This window comes from Corvus moneduloides, chromosome 4, assembly GCF_009650955.1.
Source record: "Corvus moneduloides isolate bCorMon1 chromosome 4, bCorMon1.pri, whole genome shotgun sequence".
Lineage (NCBI taxonomy): Eukaryota > Metazoa > Chordata > Aves > Passeriformes > Corvidae > Corvus > Corvus moneduloides.
Genome location: NC_045479.1, coordinates 23,404,983 through 23,427,241, shown reverse-complemented (window position 1 = coordinate 23,427,241; position 22,259 = coordinate 23,404,983). Strand labels below are relative to the sequence as shown.

At 55.9% G+C, this 22,259-nt stretch overlaps 1 protein-coding gene across 2 annotated transcripts; it reads right to left on the bottom strand.

Annotated features, from left to right (window-relative positions):
* Positions 1–292: 292 nt before the first annotated feature.
* On the bottom strand, positions 293–8,472 carry CDC42EP1 (CDC42 effector protein 1). 2 transcript variants are annotated; one of them, XM_032106696.1, is made up of 3 exons: positions 8,163–8,472; positions 3,762–4,646; positions 293–2,754 (listed from the first exon to the last, which is right to left on the bottom strand). In XM_032106696.1, exons 2-3 carry the CDS (start codon positions 4,204–4,206, stop codon positions 1,961–1,963), a joined length of 1,239 nt encoding a protein of 412 aa, XP_031962587.1. In that variant the 5' UTR covers positions 4,207–4,646; positions 8,163–8,472; the 3' UTR covers positions 293–1,960. The 2 variants fall into 2 exon arrangements, with proteins under 2 accessions (XP_031962587.1, XP_031962588.1); XM_032106697.1 differs by lacking the exon at positions 8,163–8,472 and adding an exon at positions 5,599–5,736.
* Between the last annotated feature and the right edge of the window lie 13,787 nt (positions 8,473–22,259).

Genomic DNA, 22,259 nt, shown 5'->3' with positions numbered 1-22,259 from the left:
GGCAAATGGTCCTGATTATTACATGCTGCTGCTCTAATTGAGAAGTATCTCGCCAGCCTGAAGTGAGACTGATGTGTGACAGGAAACATTGGGACACTTCAGGCTGGGTGGGAGGAGAGCAGAGTAGAAGAGCATCTTACAGAGAGCCTGGTCCAAGGCAAGGTGGCAGTGTCCTTGCCCTCCCTCTCCAGTTCCTCGCTGCCCAGGATGGAGAGACTGGCAGCTGGGGCTCCAGCAGACATAGCAAGGAAGACAATAAGGTCACAGCAGCCAAGGGGATGCACCAGAGAAGTTAGTATCAAAACTGTTTTAATAAGGACAATAATAAGTGCATGGGGTACAGAAGGGAGGCAGAAAGGATAATTCCACAGATATGGGTCTTTGGTCTTGTGTTATGGTCTGGGAAGCAGAGGGCAGAGGGGAGCTCGTCCTGAGAGCCCAGGTCCTCACTCTGGAAGGTGCGAGGGAGGATAAGGCTGATCCTGCTGGGTGCCAGTGGCGAGACCTGGGGACTTTTTGAAGCTGGTGCCTGCCCTGGCTTGCTGCTGGTGGCTGGCATGAAGCAGCCTCTTGGGGAGGCTGGAGAACATGGGCTCGCCCTTAACCTTGGTGGCCTGGCTGCAAGTGGCACTTCCATGTGCAGTACATGCACACCCCGGAGCTCTTTATCCTGCTCTGAAGGGCTTCCTGGCAAAAGCAGCCGGGTGGTGGGTGAGCTGCATGGGAGCAGAGCCTTGCAGCCATGGCCCAGCATCTCCCCCCGCTGCACACCCCCTCCTGTTCCAGAGAACAAGGGGGGTCCTGTGAGGGTCCCTCCGGTGACCTCAGCCCCCGAGCACGCCGGCTCCACACCATGGCACAAAGGCGCTTCTATGAGGGCCAGTTTGCACGCGGGGCAGCGTGGGGGGCAGCTCATTCCAGGGCGGCTGTGTCACCCAGGGCCACTCGGCGAGGGACGTTAGCCATGGTCCACGTTACCCTTGGGAAGGGGTGCGCTGGAAAGAGGGATGTGTGTGGGGAACAGGGAGGGGGGCAAGGATGGAGACACAAACTGTGCCACCACCACAAGGATGGTGGCACAAACCAAGGGGCTGCAGAGGAGTCTCCTTGTTCTGAGGCAGGGGGAAAAGAAGGGATTTTTAGGGCCTGAACTGCAGAATTTGGTGACCTGACAACCTGCCTTTGCCACCAGTCAGCCAAGAAGTTTCTCTCCCCTCAATTGCTGAGAAGAGTCCGAGTCAGGAAAGAAGCTGTCCTAAGTGATGCCCAGCAGCAGGAGGCAAGTGGAAAGGTTCCTGATTATCTCTGTGCATGCTTTCACCTGAATACCAAGCACACAGCTTTTGGTGGGGCAGGGGAAAAGAGAAAGCTCAGCTCTGTGGGGTTTGCCTGCCCCTTAGGACCCCAGCTGACCTCCCCCTGTTGATAGATGTGCTATACTGAAGGGTCTTCCACCAGCTGGAGCTGGGGAGACCCCATCCCCTAGGTGCCAGAGCTGTTGGTGGAAATATCTCTGGAAAGTCACAGTGCCATTGCAGAGGATGGTTGGGGACGTCACTGGAAGGATGGAGTACATCCCCAGACATCCTGGTGGAGCCAAGCTGAGGGTTGAGAGAGAGGTTGCTGGGGAGAATGGGACGGGGTAGGAAGGATTTGGGGTTCCTTTGGCACACGGGAATGTTCCTTTATGTCTAATGGCCGTGAGGCTGGAGAGGGCTGCTATGCCTGGCTCTGTGGTGCTCACTGGCCCTCTGCAGCAGCCTGGCCCAGCCCCAGGGAGCCCCCCAGGAGATGGGCTCTCCTCCTGCCCTCCCCAGCCTGCCCAGTGCCCTCACCTGGGGAGGAGGTCACCCACTGGATCTGCTGATGACACTGGCACCAGCGGGTGGGGCACAGGGAGGAGGGCAAAGACCCCGGCACCAGTGTCTGTGGTGGGGCCTGTGATGGGAGGCATGGCCGTTCACACCTTGACTTCATCGTCCTCTTCCTCCTCGTCATCAGCATACTCGAAGGAATTGCTGCGGCCCCCTCGGGCACCACTGTGGCTTTCCTGCAGGCTGGAGAGCTTGGTCTCCTCCTCCTCTCCTTGGTTCCAGCTGGCCTCGGGTGACCGGCTCTCCCTTGTCACTTGTGACCCCCACAAGCTGCTGCTGGGGCTCTCCCACAGGATCTGTGTCCGGGCCTGCCGGGGACCCTCACCCTTCTCCGAGCTCCGTGGGGTGCTGGTCCCACCATAGTGGCGGGCCAGGACCTGCGTTGCTCGGTCAAATTCTCCAGCCTCAATGGTGCAGTCGTTCCAGCGCCCCTGCCACAGGGACCCTCTGGGTGCTGCCCCTGGCCCCGAAGCCCAGAGAGAGTTCGCTGCAGCGCCTTCAATGGCATGTGCCTCTCCGTTGGCATGGACCGACAGACCCGGCAGTGAGCTGGCCCCCGACAGGTTGCTCTGCCTGGAGTGGTCCCAGAAGCTGGATGCTGCCTTGTCCTCTTCGTGGGATGCACCCACTGCTGGAGGGACTCTGTCCTTTGTCCCCTCATCACACAGGAGGTGTGGGCCATCCTCCCCCACCTCATTCCCATTGGCTTCAGAGAAGCTCATCACCTGGAGGAGCTCGCTCATCAGGGAGGGCCCCAGGTCTAGGCGGAAGGACAGCAGGGAATCGGAGCGATCCAGCTCATCTTCCCCGGCAAAGGTGCTCCCTTGGGCCTTTTCCAAGCGAGGGACACGAGGAATGGTACAAAATCCAGACTCCAGCCCTGTGAGGCAGAAGGTATGGCTGGTGAGGCAAGGGAGGAAGCCTGACTTACTTCTGCAGGGGGTAAGGGACACGGCTGCCAAAGTGGCTCAGGTCATGCTCCTGTCAGTGGCACTGGCCTTTAAAGGACAGGTCCGTGTCTCTGTGGACATCTCCAAAGCCTAAAATTACAGCCAGGTGAGCTCTGGGCTTGGTAAGATGGCAGTGAGGGCTGAGCCAGGCAGGTGAGACCAGGAGATGGCAGCATTGCCTCAGCCTGCCTTTCCCTCTGAGCCCGGCCACCTCCCCGGGCTGCTGCAGGCCCCCCAGATCCAACCCCCACCCTGAGACCCGCTCCAGACCTCCCTCCCTGGGGAAAAGCTGAGCCACAGCCCAGTGCTGTGAGGCTGGAGAGGAGCCACACAGATGTCCTGTCCTTCCCACAACCCTTCCCCAAAGGGCACCCTGGCTGGCAGGGAGGGATGTGGACATGATGGAGAAGGGTGGATGGAACCCCTAAGGAGCAGCACATGGAGATGTAGAGGTTGGCACAGCTAAGGGCAGGGTTGGAATATCTGTGTGGAGGTGGAGAAGGTTGTGCTGTGGGTCCTCTTGACCTCATAACCTTGGAGAGGGAATTGCTCCACTGTCCCTGCACCTTCTTGGCCTCCTCAGGGAGGCTGCTCAAGGGAAAAGTGTAGGGCTGGGGGTAGATGGGGAGCACTCCCTTACAACTACTCCACACAGGCTGCCAGCTATGTGGGGCTACGGGAGAGGGGGAGAAATGGAGAAACCATCCCTGCCCTGCTTTGAGACGTTCCAGGGGCAGGAGCAAGGACCATGGTTCAGAGCAAGGTTAGAATTATCTGCTCGCAGGGATCGTCAAGACTGGGCAGTCTTAAATATCCCATCTCTCCTGAGAACTTAAAGTCCCTCACTGAGGAGGAAACTGAGGCCTGGAGCAATGGAGAAGGGCTTCAGAGGATGCTCAGTACCTGGGCACCAGCCTCTGCCCCGCGCTTCACTCACCGTAGGCCTGGTGTGTTTTGGAGAAGCTGTTGGAGGCACTTTTGAAGGAGAACTTGCTGGTCAAGCCCCGGCCACTGCTGGCACCATCATACATCCCCTCGTTGAGCTGCGGCAGTGAGACGGCGTTCTTGATGATGGGCGAGATGGCTGGGGGCGCGGGGGAGGCCCCCGCCTGGCCCCCACTGCCCCGTCTCTTCAGCGGTGTCCGGCGGACGTGCCGCAGCGTCCGGGCAAAGAAGTTGTTGGGTTTGGCCGTGTCAGCCCCGCCGTGGTTGCTAAGGAAAGAGGTGTCCCCAAAGACGTCCCCGCCGCGCCCCACATGCATGGTGTGCCGGAAATCGCCCAGCGGCGGGCTGATCATGTCCGGCGTCAGCTCCGACTTCAGCCGCCGCTTGCCATGGGAGCCTGACACCCAGCTGAGCACCGGCAGCTTCCCCAGGCTCATGTTGCACCCTTCAGCCTGCCTTTGAAAAAGCGCCAAAATCAGCCCTCAGCAGGCTTCCAGCACTGGGGTGGTCTGTCACATCCCCAGCCTCCCCACTGCTTCTGCTCCCATGCTCTCGGGGTAACAGTTCGTGTCACTTTGGCGTTTGGCAGGTTTCCCGCTTCCCTGCGCTACGTCACGCTCATGAAATCACCCTCAGAGGGTACATCCTCAGTGGTGAGGACAGCGGTGGCACAGAAATGTCGCCAGGGGGAGTCTGGGTCACCCCCCCGTTCTGCAGAGGTCACTGGAAGCTGTGTCTGGTCGTGGACTTAGAGGTTAATCCACTGTCTTCTGCTGCCGCTGGGTGAGTGGGAGCCAGTCACGGATGGGGCAGCAGGCAACGACGAGAGCTTCGGGTGGAATGGCCGGGCAAAAGCATTGATCCCCTTGCTGGCCACCTAAACAAGGCAAGAGGAGCAGTGAAGCCCTTGGACAGGATTTTCCCAACCCCATTGGCTGTATCTACGGAACTGCCTGGGGAGGATAAAGGCAGTGCACAAGGCACTGGGGAGGTTGCTACTGGCTGCCCCCTCACCTGGCCCTTCTCCTGGGGAGGAAGAAAAAGGCTTTCCTCCAAAAACATGTGCTCTCCCTCACCTTGCTGATCTAACTCACTATGCCTCAGTTTCCCATCTGCAAAGCAACTTTGCCAGTCCCATGCCACAACACAGGCTGAGGATTTCCCTCCGAGGCAGAACCTCCTCCCAGAGCAATGCCCTGCCTGGCTGCCCCAGCTCCTGGGGCGAGAAACCTCTCCCTCCTTTTTGCTATTCAGATGAACCCTTGAGGAGAGGGTGAGGCCTGGGGCCCATGTGCTTCTCGGGGAGGAGTGGTGGGAAGCAAAAATGCAATATTTGTATATTGCTTTGTTTGTCCTTCGCTGGCTGGATCCCCGGGTGCTGGGCAGACATGCCGGAGAAGCAGGGAGTCAGCAGCATGGGGAGGACACCTGCTTTGCAGACAGGGGAAACTGAGGCACAGCAAGGGAGGTGATTGCCTGAGGTTGGAGGAGAAGGTGGGGTGGGTCCCTGCACTCAGGTGGGTCCCAGAGGCTCAGCAGGAAGCAGTAGCTGGGTGCGCTATGGAAGGGCGATGACCTCCCTTGTCAGTGGGGAGGAGTCTCAGATCAGCAGATCCCCCGCTGGTGTGCGTAGCAAGCAGGAGAGGGTGAGTTGGGGAAAGGAGAGGACTCAGATGTGGGGCATCTCAGAGCGTCAGTGGCCTGGGTAGCCCTCCTTGTCCAGTTCTGGCTGGATAGTTCTGTGGCTGGGGGGTCAGGACGGAGCTGGGTCCCTCCAGCAGGGCTGGCTGTGGAGGACAGCATGCCAAGAGGGGATGCAGGAGCCTCACCTCTCTCAATCTCCGTGTGCTGGGACCCCCACTGCTGCATGGCTCCCCCTGCCACGTTCCCTGCCTCTCTCTCCTGCTTGTCCATGCATCACCTTGGAGCAGCCAGGCAGTGCCAGGAGGGCAAAGGCTCTGACGAAGGGGAGTCCTGGACACGAAATTGCTTTCCTGGCCGGCTAGATGTGTTTTTGCTTTGCCCTGGCCTTGTTTGCTCACCCGGGGCCCCTCTTATCTCCCAGGGGTTAATGACTGGGGAAGGGAAAACAAACCTCCCCCAGCAGCGCCCAGCACCATTGGCTGCCTCCCCGGGGTGGCAGTGGCCTCCTGGGGTGGCAGCAGGGACAGGATGGTGGCAGGTTGGGTTCCTGCTGGCCCCCAGCTCCCCAGCTCATGCAGCTCATGTCTTCCTCCTGTCCACAGAGGCCAGGCAGTGCTGCCTCATAGCCAGGACAAACCAGGCATATGGCAGATTCGGGGTGAGGGGAAAACTGGGGGGCTATTTCCTTTCTCTGGCAGAAGCCCACACATAGCCATTGGGTCAGGGCTCTCCTGGAGAGCAAAGGAAGCTGCTAGGGTGGTCCCTGCAGCACAGCTGGGGTCTTGGACTACAGGGGGAGAGATGCAACCATATTTTTGAGCTGTCCCCGGGATGTCCCAGGAAAGCATGTGACCCTGGGAGAGGGGACTAGGTGAGCTACAGCCCTCAAGTTTTCCCTTTCCTCTGCACATTGGAGCCCCTGAGAAACCCAAAGTGAGGCTCTGGGATTGTGCCCTTTAGCATGTGCTGCACCAGGCAGCGCTACTCTCAGGAGTGGACCCTCCTACCCCACCCCAGGTCCCCTGCACAACACAGCTGCCCTGAAGACCCCTATGGGGGACATCACACCTTGGGGTGGGGTGAGGAGGCAAGGAAAAGGGGGGATATGGGAGGAGAGCATCCCCTTGTTCCCTATCTGGAGAACTATTGAGTGAGGGAGTGGGGTGGAGGAAAGTGTTTGCCCTTCCTTGTCTCTTGGTCACCACAGGGAAGCAAGCCAGCATCTCCTGGCCCCTGGCTCTCCTTGCCTGCTGGCAGGCAGCAGGTACTGGGAGAGGAGGGAGGGAGAGAGGGAGGGAGGGAGGGAATGAAGCAGCTGGTGCCCAACCCTACCTGGATGGCAGGTTTCTGGCAGGCCTGTTGAGCTTTTCCTCCTTCCAATCTCCCCCTTTCTCTTCTTTCCTTCTGCCCCTGGTGTGACTCCCTGCCCCTTGGAGCCCTCCCCTTCACCCAACCAGATTCCTCCATGCCAGGGAAACTCATGATTCTGCGGGCAAAGGGTGACCTTTGTGCTGTCCTTTCCTCCACTGGGCAAAAGGACCCCTCTGCCTGGCCATCTCTCTGTCCGGGTGCCACCGCTTCTCTCTGGCAGCCCTCCGTGTTTCCCAATTCCCGGCACAGCAAGCCCACAGCCCATCACAACCTCCCCTTCCCTGGCATAATCTCTCTGGTTCCCTCCATGCCTCCTCTGGGAAGCCCCCTGCCTTCAAAGACCCACCGCCAGCACCTCCTCCTCCTCCTCCTCTTCCCAGCCTGGCTTCCCCCATATCCCCCCTGAGTTCAGCTGGTTACCACTGGTTTTCCACTAGCTGGGAACGGCCAGAGCTGTTCTGCTTGCTGGGAAGAGCGGAAACCAGAAAGGGGGGGAAAATAATCCAGATGTCTAGTTGGATAGAGCTGCTGAAAGCAGCCTCTTCCCTCCCCCAAAGGGGACATACTCCAAAAGAGGGTGAGAAATTTGGGGTGGTCTCAACAGCAGGAAGAGCGGGTGGAAATGGCTGTGGGTGGCCAGGAAGGCTTTCCCAGCCTTCCTGAGTGATGAAAAACCTCCCTTTCCCCGAAGGAAAGGAGGCAAAAGTTCCCCTATTGGGTGACTGCTTTGGGATGAGGAAAGCCAGCAGGGACAGGCTTTTGGGGGGAAGGGGAAAGGGGCTTGGCTGGCTGGGTTGGGCCTCTTTCAGCTTTCCTGGAGCAGTGCCGGGCAGTAGGCAGACGCCTAAATCTGACTCCTGTGCTGCTGGCTGCTATATATATACATAGTGATATCTCTGTAGAACAAGGGTATTTTTCCAAGCAGACACGCTGGGATGTAGAGGGAGGCCGGAGCTATGGAGGTGGGCAGTTTCCAGCCATCCCTTCCCTGCCCACTTACGAAAAAGTGCTCCCTTTCTTCCTCCATACCCTCAAAATCGAGGTGCCAAGAGCCTGTGGGGCTTTGAGGGGTAGCCAGAGGCAGGGTTTGGGAGACACGCGTCCCGCTGCCTTCCCCCATCCGCGGGACCCTCTTCTCACTCCCTTTCCTTCCTGCCTCTCCCCCCTGTCCTGTGTCCCCTCTCCTCACTCCCAGTTTCCTGTTGCATTCCTGCTTTCTGCTCCCTTTCTTTTTTACCATCCTTCCCGTCTCTATCGCCTTGCCACCCCTCCCGCTTCTCCCCTCTCCAAACACCCTCTCCACCCTTTTCCTGCTGGTCCCAACACCCCCCCCGTCCCCAGCTCTACAAACCCATGAATCAAAACTTTCAGGATTTACCTCTTTCGAACCAGGGTTATTATTTTTTCCCCGTCCTCCAGACGAAAAGTTGCGAGACACTCTCCGCAGGCCCCTGTAGCTTGCTCCAAGGGTTACTGGTGCTGTGTTCCGGAATGGAGTGGGGGAGAAGGGGCAGGCATGCCCCCCTCCTTTTCCCGCGGCTGTCCCCCCAAGGCTGGCTCTCCCAGGCTGACGCCCTGATGCCACGGGAGAGAGGGAGCGAAGCCGGCGGGGAGGGGACGTGGGAAGGAGGAGGGCGGGCTGCAGCACTGCTGAGCCAATCCTCGACTCGGCAAGGAGACCAGAGAAAATGAGATTTATTCCAACTATCCAGGACAGAAAACTTCAGGAACTTCTCTGCCGCTCCCCTCCTCCTCCCCGCTTCCCCAGTGCCATTTCCCGTCTGCCGGCATTGGCTGCCTCCCGCTCCCGGGTGCCTGCTTCAATGGGTTTGGGGGAAGGGGGAAGGCCAGGTTGCTGTCTAACCTGGTTAGAGGAGCCTGGCTTTGAACCCTGTGTGTGTGTGACCCCCCGGGTATCACACAGGGTCCCCGATGCCATACTGGATAGGAAGCTCTCAGTGCCGTGGTGTAGCACTGCCAGTCTGGACGGGGGGCTGGGGGTGGGTGGTCATACCAGGAGCTGTGGGTAGCATTGGGTTGGGCATTAGCAGGATGACAGCCTCCCTGGAGGCCATGTGGGCCAGGCTGGCGTTTGTTACAGGGTCAGGACAAGTGTTACGGCACCAGGACAAGCGTCATACCAGCGGCAGTGTGTCAGACCAGGGTGAGGGGGTGGCAGCGGATAAATGCAAGGAGGTGCTCTTTGGTGGCACCAACGAGAGTTTCTGCTCACACATGGGACACCACATCCCTCTGGCATCATGTGTTATCCCTTGGTGGTCACAGGGTAGAAGACCCTATCAGTGCTGATGAGGGGCAACCTGCTGGTGGGTGTGGCATCACCAGTGCCACTGGTGACCCTCATGGCCTTCAGGCTCTGCTCAGTGCTCTGCTGGGGACCACTTGGCCAGGCACAAGCACCTCTTCAGCGCCCTGTTGATGAGAAGGGAGGTGTCTCTGCTGGTGAAGGCGAGACAAGACTTGTTGGGGTTAAGTAGGGCTTGGCTGAAGGGATGACAAGATGTCTGCAGAGGAGATGTCAAAATGGAGCCTGGCCGTTCACTGAGCTCGCATGGCTCATGCTGGGTGCCTGGGCAGGAGCACCTTATTGCTCAGAGGTTTGCTAAGCAGTAGTAGCAGGGTTTGGCACTGTTGTCTGGCTTCTCTTCTGCGAAATGGAGGTTGGGGTTTCTGCCTTCTGTGGAAGTTTTCTCCATTAGGAATTAAGATCGTAAGGACTGTGCATGTTGGTGGTACTTTAAGTGGGTCTGTGTCTTGGAGGAAGATGGAAGCTTAGCTCTGATGGGGGATGAGCTCTGCCATCAGCAAGGAAAGGAGGAGAAATAGTGACATGCATCCTCCCAGCCTGCCAGAGGTATGGTAGGCATTCCTTCCCCTAGGTCCTGCTCAGCGGAAGCTAGTGGGGGTGGTGGGAGAGGCAGGAAAAGACCCTTTCTTTGAGTCTCCTTCCTCTGCATGGCCTGCTAGGGCATTTCTCCCCACCCTGCTGGAGGGGCTCCCCCTCACCCCCAGCCCCATGCCCGGCAGCAGAGGCTGCATCAGGAAGCAGAGCCTGGGCGACGGCAGCCGCCTCCACTGGGGAATGCAGAACAAATCTTTTCCAGATGGGATGGGGGCCACGTTCCTCTTCTTGCAGGGCGGCTGGCTCTCCACTACCTCCTCCTCCTCCTCCTCACTCCTACTCCAAGCATCTCTGTGCTCTGGGCCAGGATGGGCTTCATTTCCAGGAAAGCATCTGGAAATACCTTCTCTTCAGCACCCTTCCCCAAACCTGTGATCTTGCAGTCATGCCAGCCAAGTTCTGACTTTGGTACTTCCAGGTCTAGCACTGAAGTGCTTTGGAGACCTCCAGGGTCAGGGTATGTGCCAGCTCCAGGTCTCAGTACTCATCCTGGCCTCTGGCTGCTGGGTTAGACCCCCTTCTTTCATATACAACAGCCTGGAAAATCAATCCATACAATCCTGCTTCTCAGCCTATTTATCTACCTCAGCTGATAAATGAGAGGTGGTTGGGAGGCTGGACAGTGCTGCAGAGTCACGGTACCACTCATGGATGCCCTGGGCAGGAGCTTATGCCTGGACCCCTCCCAGCCCAGCTCATTTACCTCCAGTCACCCCAACCTTTCATCCCAGCTGTAACCCTAAGCCCCAGGCAGCAGTACCAGTCTCACCATTACAGAGAGACCGGCCACTGGGCTTATCATGGAGCAGACAAGTGGCTCGGCAGCTTTTCCAGATGAGGATTTGCTTTGACTACCACAACATCAAAGACGGGGCTGTGCAAATTGCAACCCCTCATCTTCCCGGCACTCATCCCTCCAACACGGGGTTGAGGTCTTACAGGTGACTGAGTGTGATGGGGAGGGAGAGAGGAATGGAGGGATGTGGGGGGGGGGGCTGAGGTCTCTGCCCCACACTTCCTAGTGCTCAGTCCTTCATCCTATCTCACTTTGCAGAGCCTTCTGCTCGCAGACCCAGTGCCTGAAGGAGGCTGATACAGGACTCCCCCCCAGGAAAGAAAAACCCCCCTACTCCCTTTCACCAGTGCCTGGGGGAAGCCAAGGGAAGGTGATGAAGGCATCCTAGCCTGTGGATAGGGGGCTCACCCCTGGGTTTATATTCCTTGCCATTTCTGCTTGCTGCTTTCCCACCCGCCCTCCTTCCCTGGGAAATTTCCAGGGATGGAGTTCCAAGAGCACAGCAGTGCTGGAAACTTCCTGGAGAAGCAGGGCAGGCAGGAGGCTCGGTGGGAAGGGGTTGCCTTGCTCAGTGCACAAGAAGCAGATATCCTGTTGCTGCCTAAGGTCTCCAGCTCATATTTCCTCATTAACTGAAAGTGCTGCTCGTTTGCAGGTGACTTCCAGATGTTTCCATTCTCCTCGGGGCCGTAAGGGCACACACCACATGGGTATGGGGATTACTGCCAGCAGTGGGGTGGGGAACAGAACCCTGCTGTGATGGGGATGGGGGTGCAGATAGCTCCCTTGCCCCACCACACATCCTGGCATGGCCTCATCCAGTTCCCCCTCACCGTGGTGCTGTCAGGTCCCTCCTCCCTGCTCCCAGCCCATGGCCCTTGGTGCTGCCTCCAGTCCATGTCTCACTGCCCTGGGGATGAGCTGAAAGCAAAGCCGGTTTTAGGGTGAGCAAGCCAGAGTGGTGGCAGGAGGTGACACCCTGGGGCAAGGGATAGGTGTAAGCACCCAGCGTCTTGCCAGGAGCATCCCTGGTCAGATGCCAGCTCTGGCTTTGTAGGCACTGGATCCTTTATGCCCTATAGTTTCTCCACCAGGGTGATTCCTCTCTGGCTGAACCCCCAGACATGTGCTCGGCCAGGCTCAACCCATTTTTGGGCCTGTGCTGAGTCCCCCACACTGTGCCTGTTGCCTTTGAGATAAGCAGGGAAAGGGACCAGAGTGGTCTGGTTCCCAGGATCCTTGTGTTGCCCTGGGGAAGGAGAGCGGGGAGGTTGTGGTGAGCACCACCAGGCAGGCAGCAGCACTGGGTTAGACCCACTCATGCTAGAAGTGGGGTGGATGATCCTGTAAACACCCATTTCTAACTTCCCCCACCAACTCCTCCAGCTCCCCTCCCCTGGAGCAGTGGGAAGCCAAAGGAATGGGAGTGACCACGTCCTGCTTGTGGGATTTGCAAAGGGGGGAGTGTGTGCTTTTCCCCTGGGAGCAGGGCTGGGAACTCAAAGCCTCAGGGTTTGCCAAAGCCCAGGAGGAGGTACAGATGAGTTCCCAGGCTTGTTGGCGGGCTGCCTCCCTCCCTCTGCCCATCTCCTATCCCAAATATTTTCATCTTTTTTCCTCCCCCCACACTCCCCAGCTTCCTCCTGGTATGCTAGTCCCATCTGCTGGCCAGGGATTTGGGGTGCTGTAGGGCTGCTGTGGGTATTGTGGGGTATTGTGGGTGAGAGGATGGAGGGACGGACCCCAGGACAGATCCTGATCTATGCTCTCCTTCTGAGTTTTACGTGGGCACAGAGGAGAGGGAAGAGGGGTTTGGGACATAGCTGGGATGGGGAGGGAGCATGTTGCATAAACCAGAAGTAATCCAGGAACAGCTGCCTGTGGCCTGGAAACACTTCAGTGATTCCGTGTGCTAGGAAAGGAGATGTAAATATAAAGATATTTATTTATGTATGTAGACTACATCTCCACAGAACAACCCCACACTTGATTCTCCAGCTCTTGTTCATAGACCTCGTAAAAGTCAATGCAGGAGGGACTGGGGGGAGGGCTTAGATATAAATTTGGTGCTTGGAGAAGCAGCTCTCTGTGTGCAGGGGCATCTGGGAGTCTCTTTGCCCTCTCCTCAAATATGTTCCCTTGGCAGGACAAGGAGTGGGAGCGCATCTACAGGAGCTTAAAGCCCGTGCAGGCTGGAGGGAGCTGGGATGGAGGGTGTTGGGGTGGGGAGAGAAAGGGGAGATGGTACGGGTAGGAGGGATGCAGTGGGAAAGGAGGGGATGGGCGTGAGGAGCAGGAAACTCTGGGCCTTTGGAAGGAAGCAGCCTTTTGGAAATGAATTGCATGAGGAGGTGCAGAAAGGTGTTTTGGGGAAAGGAGGAGCTGGGGAATTCCAAGGGAAGGGAGTGGATCCCCAGGGCTGGTGCGGCATGGGAGAGGGGACCATCAAGAAATGGGAGATGCATCCATGGAGCAGAGGAGGAGTGAGATGCAGTTGTGAGGAGGGGTACAATGTACAGAGAGAGGATATGGGGATATATTGAATGGGGATGAAGAGATAGGCCATCCATGTTGGGAGAGGGAGACCATGTTTGGGGAACCCGTTCTGGTCAATGGGAAGAGGTGAAAGCCAGGGGAGTGGTTGGACACAAGGCCTGGACAACCCTTTTATCCTAATGACTTTGCCTGTCCATCCAGCCCATGTATTTTTGGCCCACGGAAGGAAGGGGGTGGGGATGCAGAAGCAGCTAAAAATAGGGGTGTCCCTGCCCATTCCCCCAAGGCGGGCATCCGTCTGCCTGCCTGTGGGGTTGCTGCGGGATCTGGAGGAGGGGAGCAGATCCAGCCTCCTCCCCATGGCGTCTGGCTCTGCTTTTGTTTGTCTCACAGCCCTACAGGGACAGGAAGAGGCTGCAGGGCTGGGGAACAATGGCTCATTCTCCGGGAGTCTGCGCCTGCCGAGGAGCGATAGGGGACACGGGACGGTGGCCAGAAGGCACAACCTCCTAGCACCACTGCTGCAGGAGTTCAGCCCCCAGGAGATGATGGGCTCCACTGGTGGGATGCAGGGGGACCTTCCCCAGCCCACCCCTCTTCCCCAGGTTCCTGTGCCTGGGTGGAGAGAGGGGATGAGGAGCTGACTCACAGTGGGTGCACTTTATAGAGGAGACAAGGGAGGCAATGCTGACAACCCAAAGAGTGGTGGGAACACGTTTCCAGCCAGCACTGGGGAATGCGCTGTCAGCCTCTCTTGAGCCTCTGAAACCTGGAGTGTGGCTGGAACTTGCACCCCGCAGTGGGAATGTCCCCAGGTGGGGCTGGGAAGGTGTTTATCTGGGAGCTGTACTGTGCCTTTGTCCCAGTTGTCACTGTGCTCCCCGAGGCAGTGCCACTACTGCTGGTGGAAGCTCTCTCCATGCTCTGTGCTCCCTGCTGTCTGGGAGACTGCCAAGGGGCATGGATATGTGTGCATGGTGGGGGGTGATAAATCCTTTTATCCTACCTCTTTCTTCTCCAGACCCTGCTTTTGAGGCAGTGTCTCTCCCGGATGTTAGATCTAACAGCATGGTGCTGGAAACTGGGCAGGGAGAGTCTCTCCCCACACTTCTTCTCCAGACTTGTTAGGGGTACAAGGAGCTGGTGTTAGCACCTGAGGTAGGGGAGAGGTTAGGACACATTTTGCAAAGGTTGAGCAAGAAGAGGACAGAAGAACCTTCCCGTTTCCAGCCCCCTTTTTTCAAGGTCTTGGATACTTGGGGCTGAATGCTTGCCAGGGCTCCTCTTGTTTACTCAGCCGGGGAGCTGACACATCCAAGGTCTCTGCTGCCTCCACTTTCCCACATGCTGCTGGCCAGCACATTCCAGGGCAGAGTGGAGATCAGTGCAGAGGCATATCAGAGGTTTCCATCCGGGATGCCATCCCTCCTCCCTGCTCACCCCGGGCATCCAGCACCTCTTGCCAGATCGTGAAGAGCGGGCATCACATCTGGCCAGCATCCTGGGCCTTTACAAGCCAGGGCTTGCACAGAGCCCAAGCATGGATAGGGACCCCAGAGACAGGGATATGCCTCTCAAACTGAATGCCTTCAGCAAGGCTCTGTTCTTCTTCCTGGTCCCTGCTGCAGATCTCAGTCCTGTTCCCTGCCATGACCCATGGGAGATGTGTGCAGGGGTGGGGGGATGCCTGTCTCAGCTTAGTCCTCCCTAGAGGGACCTGGGGGAAAGGGATAACACTGTCCTAGGCAACAGTCCAGCTTTTTAATTTTAGGATGGGCACCAATTCCTGCAGCTTGCTGAGGGTTAACAGCACTGGGCTCTGCGGCTGCACCCTTCTCCTGCAGGCACCGGCTCTCCCTCCTGGGCAGCAGCCCAGACCCGGTGCAGCTGCCTTTGGTTTTCGGAGAGAAGGCCACAAAGCTTTTAAAAATAAATGCCAGGAGATAAAGAAGGGTTTGGAGAGCTGGCTGCAGGGCTGGGCCGGGAGCGTGGCCCTCGCCCTGTCATTTAGGCTGGGCGCCTCTATCCCAGCAGTGCTCCCACCTCCACCGGGGCTGCTGGCATCTTTGCCTCCTCCGACCTCGGGCCGCTGCAGGCAGAGGACCGCCGTGACCTTTCTTCTTCCCCCGCAGGCCAGCCCACAGAGGCCCCTTTACGCCCAGCCCCAGCGTCTGGAAGAAGGGGCCTCGTCTCCCTCCTCGACTGCCACAGGAAATGCGGAGCCTGGAGGTCAGGGGCCAGCCGGCAGCTCCTCCCGAGGGGGCCAAGCAGCCCAGCGCTGGGGCTTGCATCATGCCGGCGCCCGCCGCAGAGCAGCGGAGGGAGGCAGAGCCCTGGAAGGGGGAGGGAGAGGGCCAGGCTCTTCCTGTTTATGTGACTACCAGACCCCCAAGAAAGGGAAAGGACTTGGAAAGCTCATTGCTCTTGGGCGGGCTCCAGCAAGCGACTGTCTGTGACTCTTAGCCCAGGGATTGCATCTATGTGGCAGGGTGTGACTTCTTTGCAGGGGAAATGGGCATCCAGCTCCAGGGAGGCCGTAGATTGCACTCTGGGGCCTTGTGAAGCTCTGGCCTAGGGGAGAGACTGTGGTTAGCTTCCTGGGAAGTGAGGGACAGCTCCTGCTACATGCCAGGCTTTGATTCCTCCCATGGTTGTCTCTGGCTGATGCTGGTCTCTGTGGGATGGTCTAAAGGGCAGAGATCGGCTCAGGCCAAGACCAGGAGGTAGCTGGGTGTTTTGGCTGTGGGACAGAGGAATGGGGAGCTCTGGGAATGCCAGGCATGCAGGAGTGTTTAGGGGAGGGTGCCTGTTCAGGCATGATGGCTCCAGAACAGATCCCATACAGCTGCCAGAAGGGCTGGAGACCTCCCATGTTATCTAGGGTCACATCCTGCAGGGCATCTGGTGTGACCATTGGTGGTATGTGGAGGAGGAAATGAGGTCCAGGATGCCATGCTCTTGTCTTCACCTCTGGCTCCATACTGCTCTGACTTAGGTCACATCTGTACCGAATTTGTTGTGTCTCAGCTTTGGTTTGTAGACCTTGGCTCTCACTGAGTGTGGGTTGAGGGGTGCTCTGTGCCACCTCTGGTGGATGCCCTGGAGGACACACAATTAGGCAGCATTATCAGGAGCAGAGGGGACTTACATCCCCTTTGCAGTCCCACAAGTAAGCCCAGGCCTGGCTCAGTGCAGCAGCAATCTGCAGTCAGCTGTAGGATAAGAATAGCTGGGTGCAGTGTAGGTCACAGAATCACTGAATAATAAAATTGTTTGGGTTGGAAGGGACTTTGAAGTTCATCCAGTTCCAACCCCCTGCCATGGGCAGGGACACCTTCCACTAGACCAGGCTGCTGAAAGCCCCATCCAGCCTGGCCTTGAACACTTCCAAGGATGGAGCATCCACTGTTTCTCTGGGCAGCCTGTTTCAGTGCCTCACCACCCTCACAGTTAAGAATTTCTTCCTATATCTAATCTAAACCTGCTCTCTGTCAGTGTAAAGCCATTCCGTGAAAGGGATGGGTAGGGAAGGGCCTTGGGAAGGGCCTCACAGTCAGAAGCAAGGGGCCCTGGCAGGTCTGCGTGGCAGGAACAAGCACAGCCCTTGGCTCCCCGTATCCCTCCCTTTCCAAGGGCTCCAGTTTAAGGCCAGGCCGACCCAAAGCATTTGGGTTTTGCCCAACCACCTCCTTCCCCAAGGGTTTGGCTGGTGGGATGGTGACACCCTATGGCTCTGGAGCAGTGTTACAAGTGATGGTAGCCCTTGGCTGTTCTCTGCCCTCTCCAGAGAGACTTTGTGCTGTTAGCATGTACTCAGCTCTTTACCCTGTTCATGTCCTGGACAGGTTTGCTCTCCAGCCAAGAGGAAAAGGTCTTGATATAGTCCTGACCTGTCGCTTTTCCTGATACGGCACATATTTAGTATAATGAGTGTTGTGGGATGGTATCACCCCTCCTGCCTCTCCTCCATCAGCATCTGGCCAGTCTCAGTCTGACAGTGACTCAGGGACTCTGGCAGCTGAACACCCTGGGGCATGTTTATGTACCAGCTCAGGAGAGGAGCCATAGAGGACTTGGATCATCTCAGAGAAGAGGAAGAGAAGATGGAAGCAGTGTTTTCTATCTATGCTTCTTCCTTTCCTCCTGTTGAAGCACTCAGAGTATTTCTGAAGTGGGGTGAGCAGAGCTCCCAGCTAACCAGCTGATGTCTTGGTGACACTTTATTCTTCTGAATTCGAACTGCTCACAGTTTGCTCATCTCTATGATGACATCTGGGCTGGTTCTTCTCATTCTCTCAGTGTCTTTGCCTTCATCTGCCCTGCAAAGACAAGCCAGGGTTTGCCTCTTGGTCTCTCTTTGCTCCCATCCTAAGCTGATGTTCCTGGGAGATGGTGGAAACACTCTTGGTCTGGGACGCTGGCCTAGTGGAGGGGGTCACTGATGATCCTGCAGTGCAGTGGAGTCTTCTTGGAGAAGACACTGTGTACTGTCTGGGGAAACCTGTCCATCCCACAAGGCTGGAGCTCTGCTGGAGATGGAATAGGAGTGTTTTGTTTGCTCTGACTAGGTGGGTGTCCACATAGATGGTGAAGGGGTTGGCAGGCCAGGTGGAAAGGGCTCCTCAGTGACTGTTTGAGGAGGTCGAGGGGAGGGCATGGGGGAAATAGACAGGAGAAGTGGTACACGTGGGAGTGCAGAGGAATGGCTGGCTGCCACAAAGCTGTCTAGATGTATTGATTTCTGTTCTGCACAGTCTCATCTTCCCTCTCTTGACTTCTAATCCAGACTGATGACCCTGCTCATTTAACCCATTTGCCTTCCTCTGGCTGCGGGTCAGCTGCTTGTTTTATCCAGCCAGCCTGGATCTGGGGCAGACCTCATTCGCTATGACAGACCTATATCCCAGAAAGCAGAAGTGGGACTCAGGGAAGGACAGATTGCCCATTTCCACCCCTTTCCTGCTACCAAGGCTGGGATTGGTGAGAACACCTGAGTCACACTGAAACCAGCAGGATGAGACATGCCCGGGGTGTCAGGAGCACTTGTGGGGTCCATAGCCAAGTAAGAGTCTCAATTCAGTGGGCTTGCAGGATGCTAACTGGGGACATTGCATTCCCAAGCTCTTTTTTTCCCAGGATAACACTGCAGTCATATCGTGATTAATGCTTTGGCTGTTGGTCTACATGCAAATCTGCCCCAAAGTTATGTCCTAAGAGGTGGAAAACACTACTTCATACTTGGGTTTGACGTCTCAGTTTGAAAGGGGCTCTGTGCAGCACCCAGCGGGTGAGGTTGGTGAGGTCACATTGACCTCTGGTGGCTGCAGCCTTGGCGTGCAAGGAGCACAAAGGCAAACGGGCTGGGTTTGCTGAGCTGCTGCTTGCTGTCCCTTCTCTAGGCTCTATTCCCCATCACCTCTCCTCTTAGACAGTAATTAGTTTTCTTCTCAAAGCAGGTGCCCACTCCTTGTGGGTACACACTCAGTCCGTGTGGTTTCTTCTCCCTGAGAAACAAATTCTGCTTGCATGCACACCAGTAAAAAGCAAAGGCGGGATCCTTTGTGGAGAGCAGAATTCACTCCCAGTTTCTATACAGAGAGGGTCATACTGGGGAGAGCAGACTGATCCCCTGTATTCAGTGTAACCTCTGTGCTGTCACCCTTCAGACCCTTCTTATGCAGCTGAGGACAGACTTTAATGGTCCTCTTGCAAAGGGTGACCAACCAGACTGGATTCACCATGAGCAGTGAGATGGACTCTTGGTTGGTTTATATTCTGGAGAGAGAGGGGAAAAAAGCTGGGACTAATCCCACAGGGATAATGGTTTAAGAATAAAGCAACTGTTGAGTTGGAGCACCTTTGCCAGAGGCAGCTGGGCAGCTTTGGAGCGAGAAAGCTCATCCCAGTGACTCTAATCCCGTCATTCTGCTCTAATTCAGGTCTTCCTTGTCACCCTGCACACCTCTGGTGCCCTAATGAGGACAGAGATTTGTTGCCAATACCTTACCAAAGGCTCCCACATGCTTTTGCCTCCTGTAGCTCCAGGCAATGGGTGTGTTCGTGGTGAGGGGGAGGAATGCTGAGGGAAATACTTGCTTGTTTTGCTATCTCCACACAGATACACGCATTTCCTTCCTGCTATAAAGGCCACTCAATTTTTGAGGGGGCACCTCATTCCTCCCCCCTTCTGCAGCCCCTACTGTGAAGGGAATAAACCACTGTCAGTGTGCTGCAGCAGTCTTACATCTGCTATTAAAAGTGTCGGGGAAAAAAGTCAAAGTCCTTGCAAAGGCTGTTAATATAAACACCGAGTTTGATGAGAGTCATCAGGAAAAGGTTTATTTTTACTGTGTGTGTTAACTAATCCAGCATGAAGCAGTGTATGAGCCAATTAAATCAGGTTGGAGTTGATAACTCCGTTTCACAAGTTCTTTTGTGTTTTTGGCATTTGTTTTGTTCCACACAGGAACAGAAACTGCAGAGAGTTGTTTCATGACACCAAATCATGTTGGGACAGCTACTGCAGGGTGGAAGTTTTTGTTATTTAGGGGGGTTGTTTCAAACTCGCTTCCTCAACCTGACTTGGGAGATCACCCTGGAGACCTTAGCAAACCTCCGCCTAAACTTCAGTGGAAGCTGCATGTCTCTGCAAATCACCAGGCTGCAAGAAGAATAGCTTATTTTGATTGGGGGGGGGGGAGTGTGTGGGGGTGGCAAGAAGGACCAAGCAAGAAATATATCGTTGAAGATGTTCTGACTGGCTCACATTCTGGACACCGTGTGCGTTGGCAGTTTCATGGGAGCTTTGTAAATTTGCTGTGCTTCCCAAAACACAGGGCAAGACTTTCCAGAGCACCCAGCTCACCATCTGTAAGCACAGCTTGAGCTTTGCACCAATGGCATTTTAGCCACACAATCAGGAATTTATTGAATTCCTGCCCCGCCTCAGACCTTCCTAAAGCTGTTTCCAGGCAGGGGCAAACAATGCAGTGCTGAGGCATATCCAGCCTAGCTCTCCACAGCACGGGCTCACTTGCCTCGGAGGGATCCCGCTGACCTCTTAGTGCCATCGGTCACCGCACACCGCAAGATCCTGCAGAAAACCCAGCAGCCTGCCACACTCTATGGGCCATGTGTGCTAAGCCCCTCCTCTGGTGGTGGAAAGGACGTGTAGCTCACCATTTGCTAGCTTGTTACAGATTTCCTGTGTGAGCCTGTGTGGCTTGGAAAGTTTTAGTAGTGCAACTATTTTGGTTAGGATTTGAAAAAAAACCCAAAACAACGAACCGAACCAACAATACAAGAACAAAAAAAACCCCACCATCCAAACACCCCAGTGTCATTCCTAGTGTGAACTCAAGTGTGCCAGCACAAAAGTAACTGCTACTGGTAAAGCTATTTTGGAAATCTAATACCTGGCTGTGAGCATGGACCGTCTGATGGGACTGTGTATCTCCAGCAAACTGGGGTTGTCTTATACTACTGCAGCTTCCCTCCAAAGCATGAGCTTTGCATCCCTGTGCCTCCACACCCTGGCCGAAAAACAGGCATGGAATGTGTTCTTCCTCTCAGGAGCTATCTGTCTGATCTGTTGGGATCAGCTACCCAGCCCAGAGACAGGGGTGGTCTTCTTGCTCCTGGAGTACCTGCCAAACTCAGAGAGTCTCCATGAAGGAGAACAGGTAATGGAGCTCGTAAAAAAATTAAGGAAATTAGTCACTTAGTCAGTCTAAGGACCTGCCCTTAATGCCACACCAGTCAATTATTGAATTATTTATTTTTCCCTGGACTTGGATGTCTGAGACTCTTCCGCGGGCAACCTAGGGTGAAGGTATTTCTTCAGCTGTTCTTGATGTGGGACCAGCTCTGTCTGGTGTCTGAGTGCTCTGAGTCACAAAGCAGTGCAGCCACTGCCCGTGGGGTCAGGGTGGGTGCAGGAAGAGGATTTCTTTGTCATCAGCCTTGAGTTTGTCTCTCTCTGTGTGAATGAGAGAAACCAACTCTTGCTTTGGGTCTTTTATCAGGATTGTGAAGATCTTATCTTCTATCACCACATAATAGCCGGCTCAGGAAATCTTTTCACTAGAGAGGGAGAGAGAGAGACCAGAGTTGTTTTCGAGAGAATAACTAGTAGGCAAAAATTGACATGGCCTGAGTCAGAACGGGTTCCCAGCAGGCAACCTTGCTTGTACTTGCTTTTGATCACTCAGCTGGATGCCTCTGGCTGGAGGTAAGGGCTGGAGACAGGAGCTGTGCCCTGCTGCTGGTGGTCCTGGGTCACCGTGCGCCCTTTGTGTGGGAGCTGTGCAGCGCTGGGCTTACAAGGGAGGAGAGGGGGCTGTTGGGACCCCTCGCAGGGAGGGAGAGTCAACAACAAATTCATGTGCTCGGGGTGCCAAGCAGTGCCTGCTGGGATGGATGCCATCCGAGGGCAGTTTGCTGAAAGCCCCACGTGCGTGCGCGTGCTGAGCGTTTGCTCAATACCTGTGTGTATCTTGCAACAAAAAGGCTGTGTGCTCTGTGCATCACACAGGTACCCTCTCAATTCCCCGCTGGTGGCTGGGCTTGATCTTGAAAAGAACTTAGCAGGATGGGGAAAGGGTCTTGCTAAAGCCTCCCTTCCCTCAAATCACCCTACTGAAACTGGTGCAGGAGCCCTGCCATTGGCCCTGGAGGAGAAACTAAAGATGTTCAGCTTGGGTGAAGGAGAAATCTTTTAGGGAAGGGGGGCTTGATCATACCTCTGCTTCCTCACTTACGTGAATGAGGAGAGAAAGATTTCCATGCAGAGGTGGGGTCAGACACTGCAGTGGTGGGGTACTGAGAGCACTTCGCTTTTGGGAGTGCGTTGGCAGGAGCAGGAGCAATGCAGGGCTCCTTCATGTTGTGTTCAGAGCTCTGGAGGGATGCACAGCAGTACTCTGGGCTACCCTGTGGGCTGACTCCAAGCCTGGGGAGAATCCTGGAACTCCCATTTCTTACGAGCTTGATGTTGCACTGGGAATTTCTGGTACAGAGCCTGCACTCCATAGCCTGGCTATTGAGGTTGGACACAGCTGAGAGTGATGAAATGAGAGTGAAATAGGGTTGCTAGAGAAAGTGAAAAACATCTTAGCCTTGAAGGGGGAGGCTTGATGTTGGGATTGAACCATGGTGTCCGATTCCATCTCTCCCAGAGCCCTCTTTGTCCAATGGTATGCACAGATTTGGGCAACAGAGTACATGGCAGGTGTGGAGGGTACTCTGTGCAAATTCTTTGG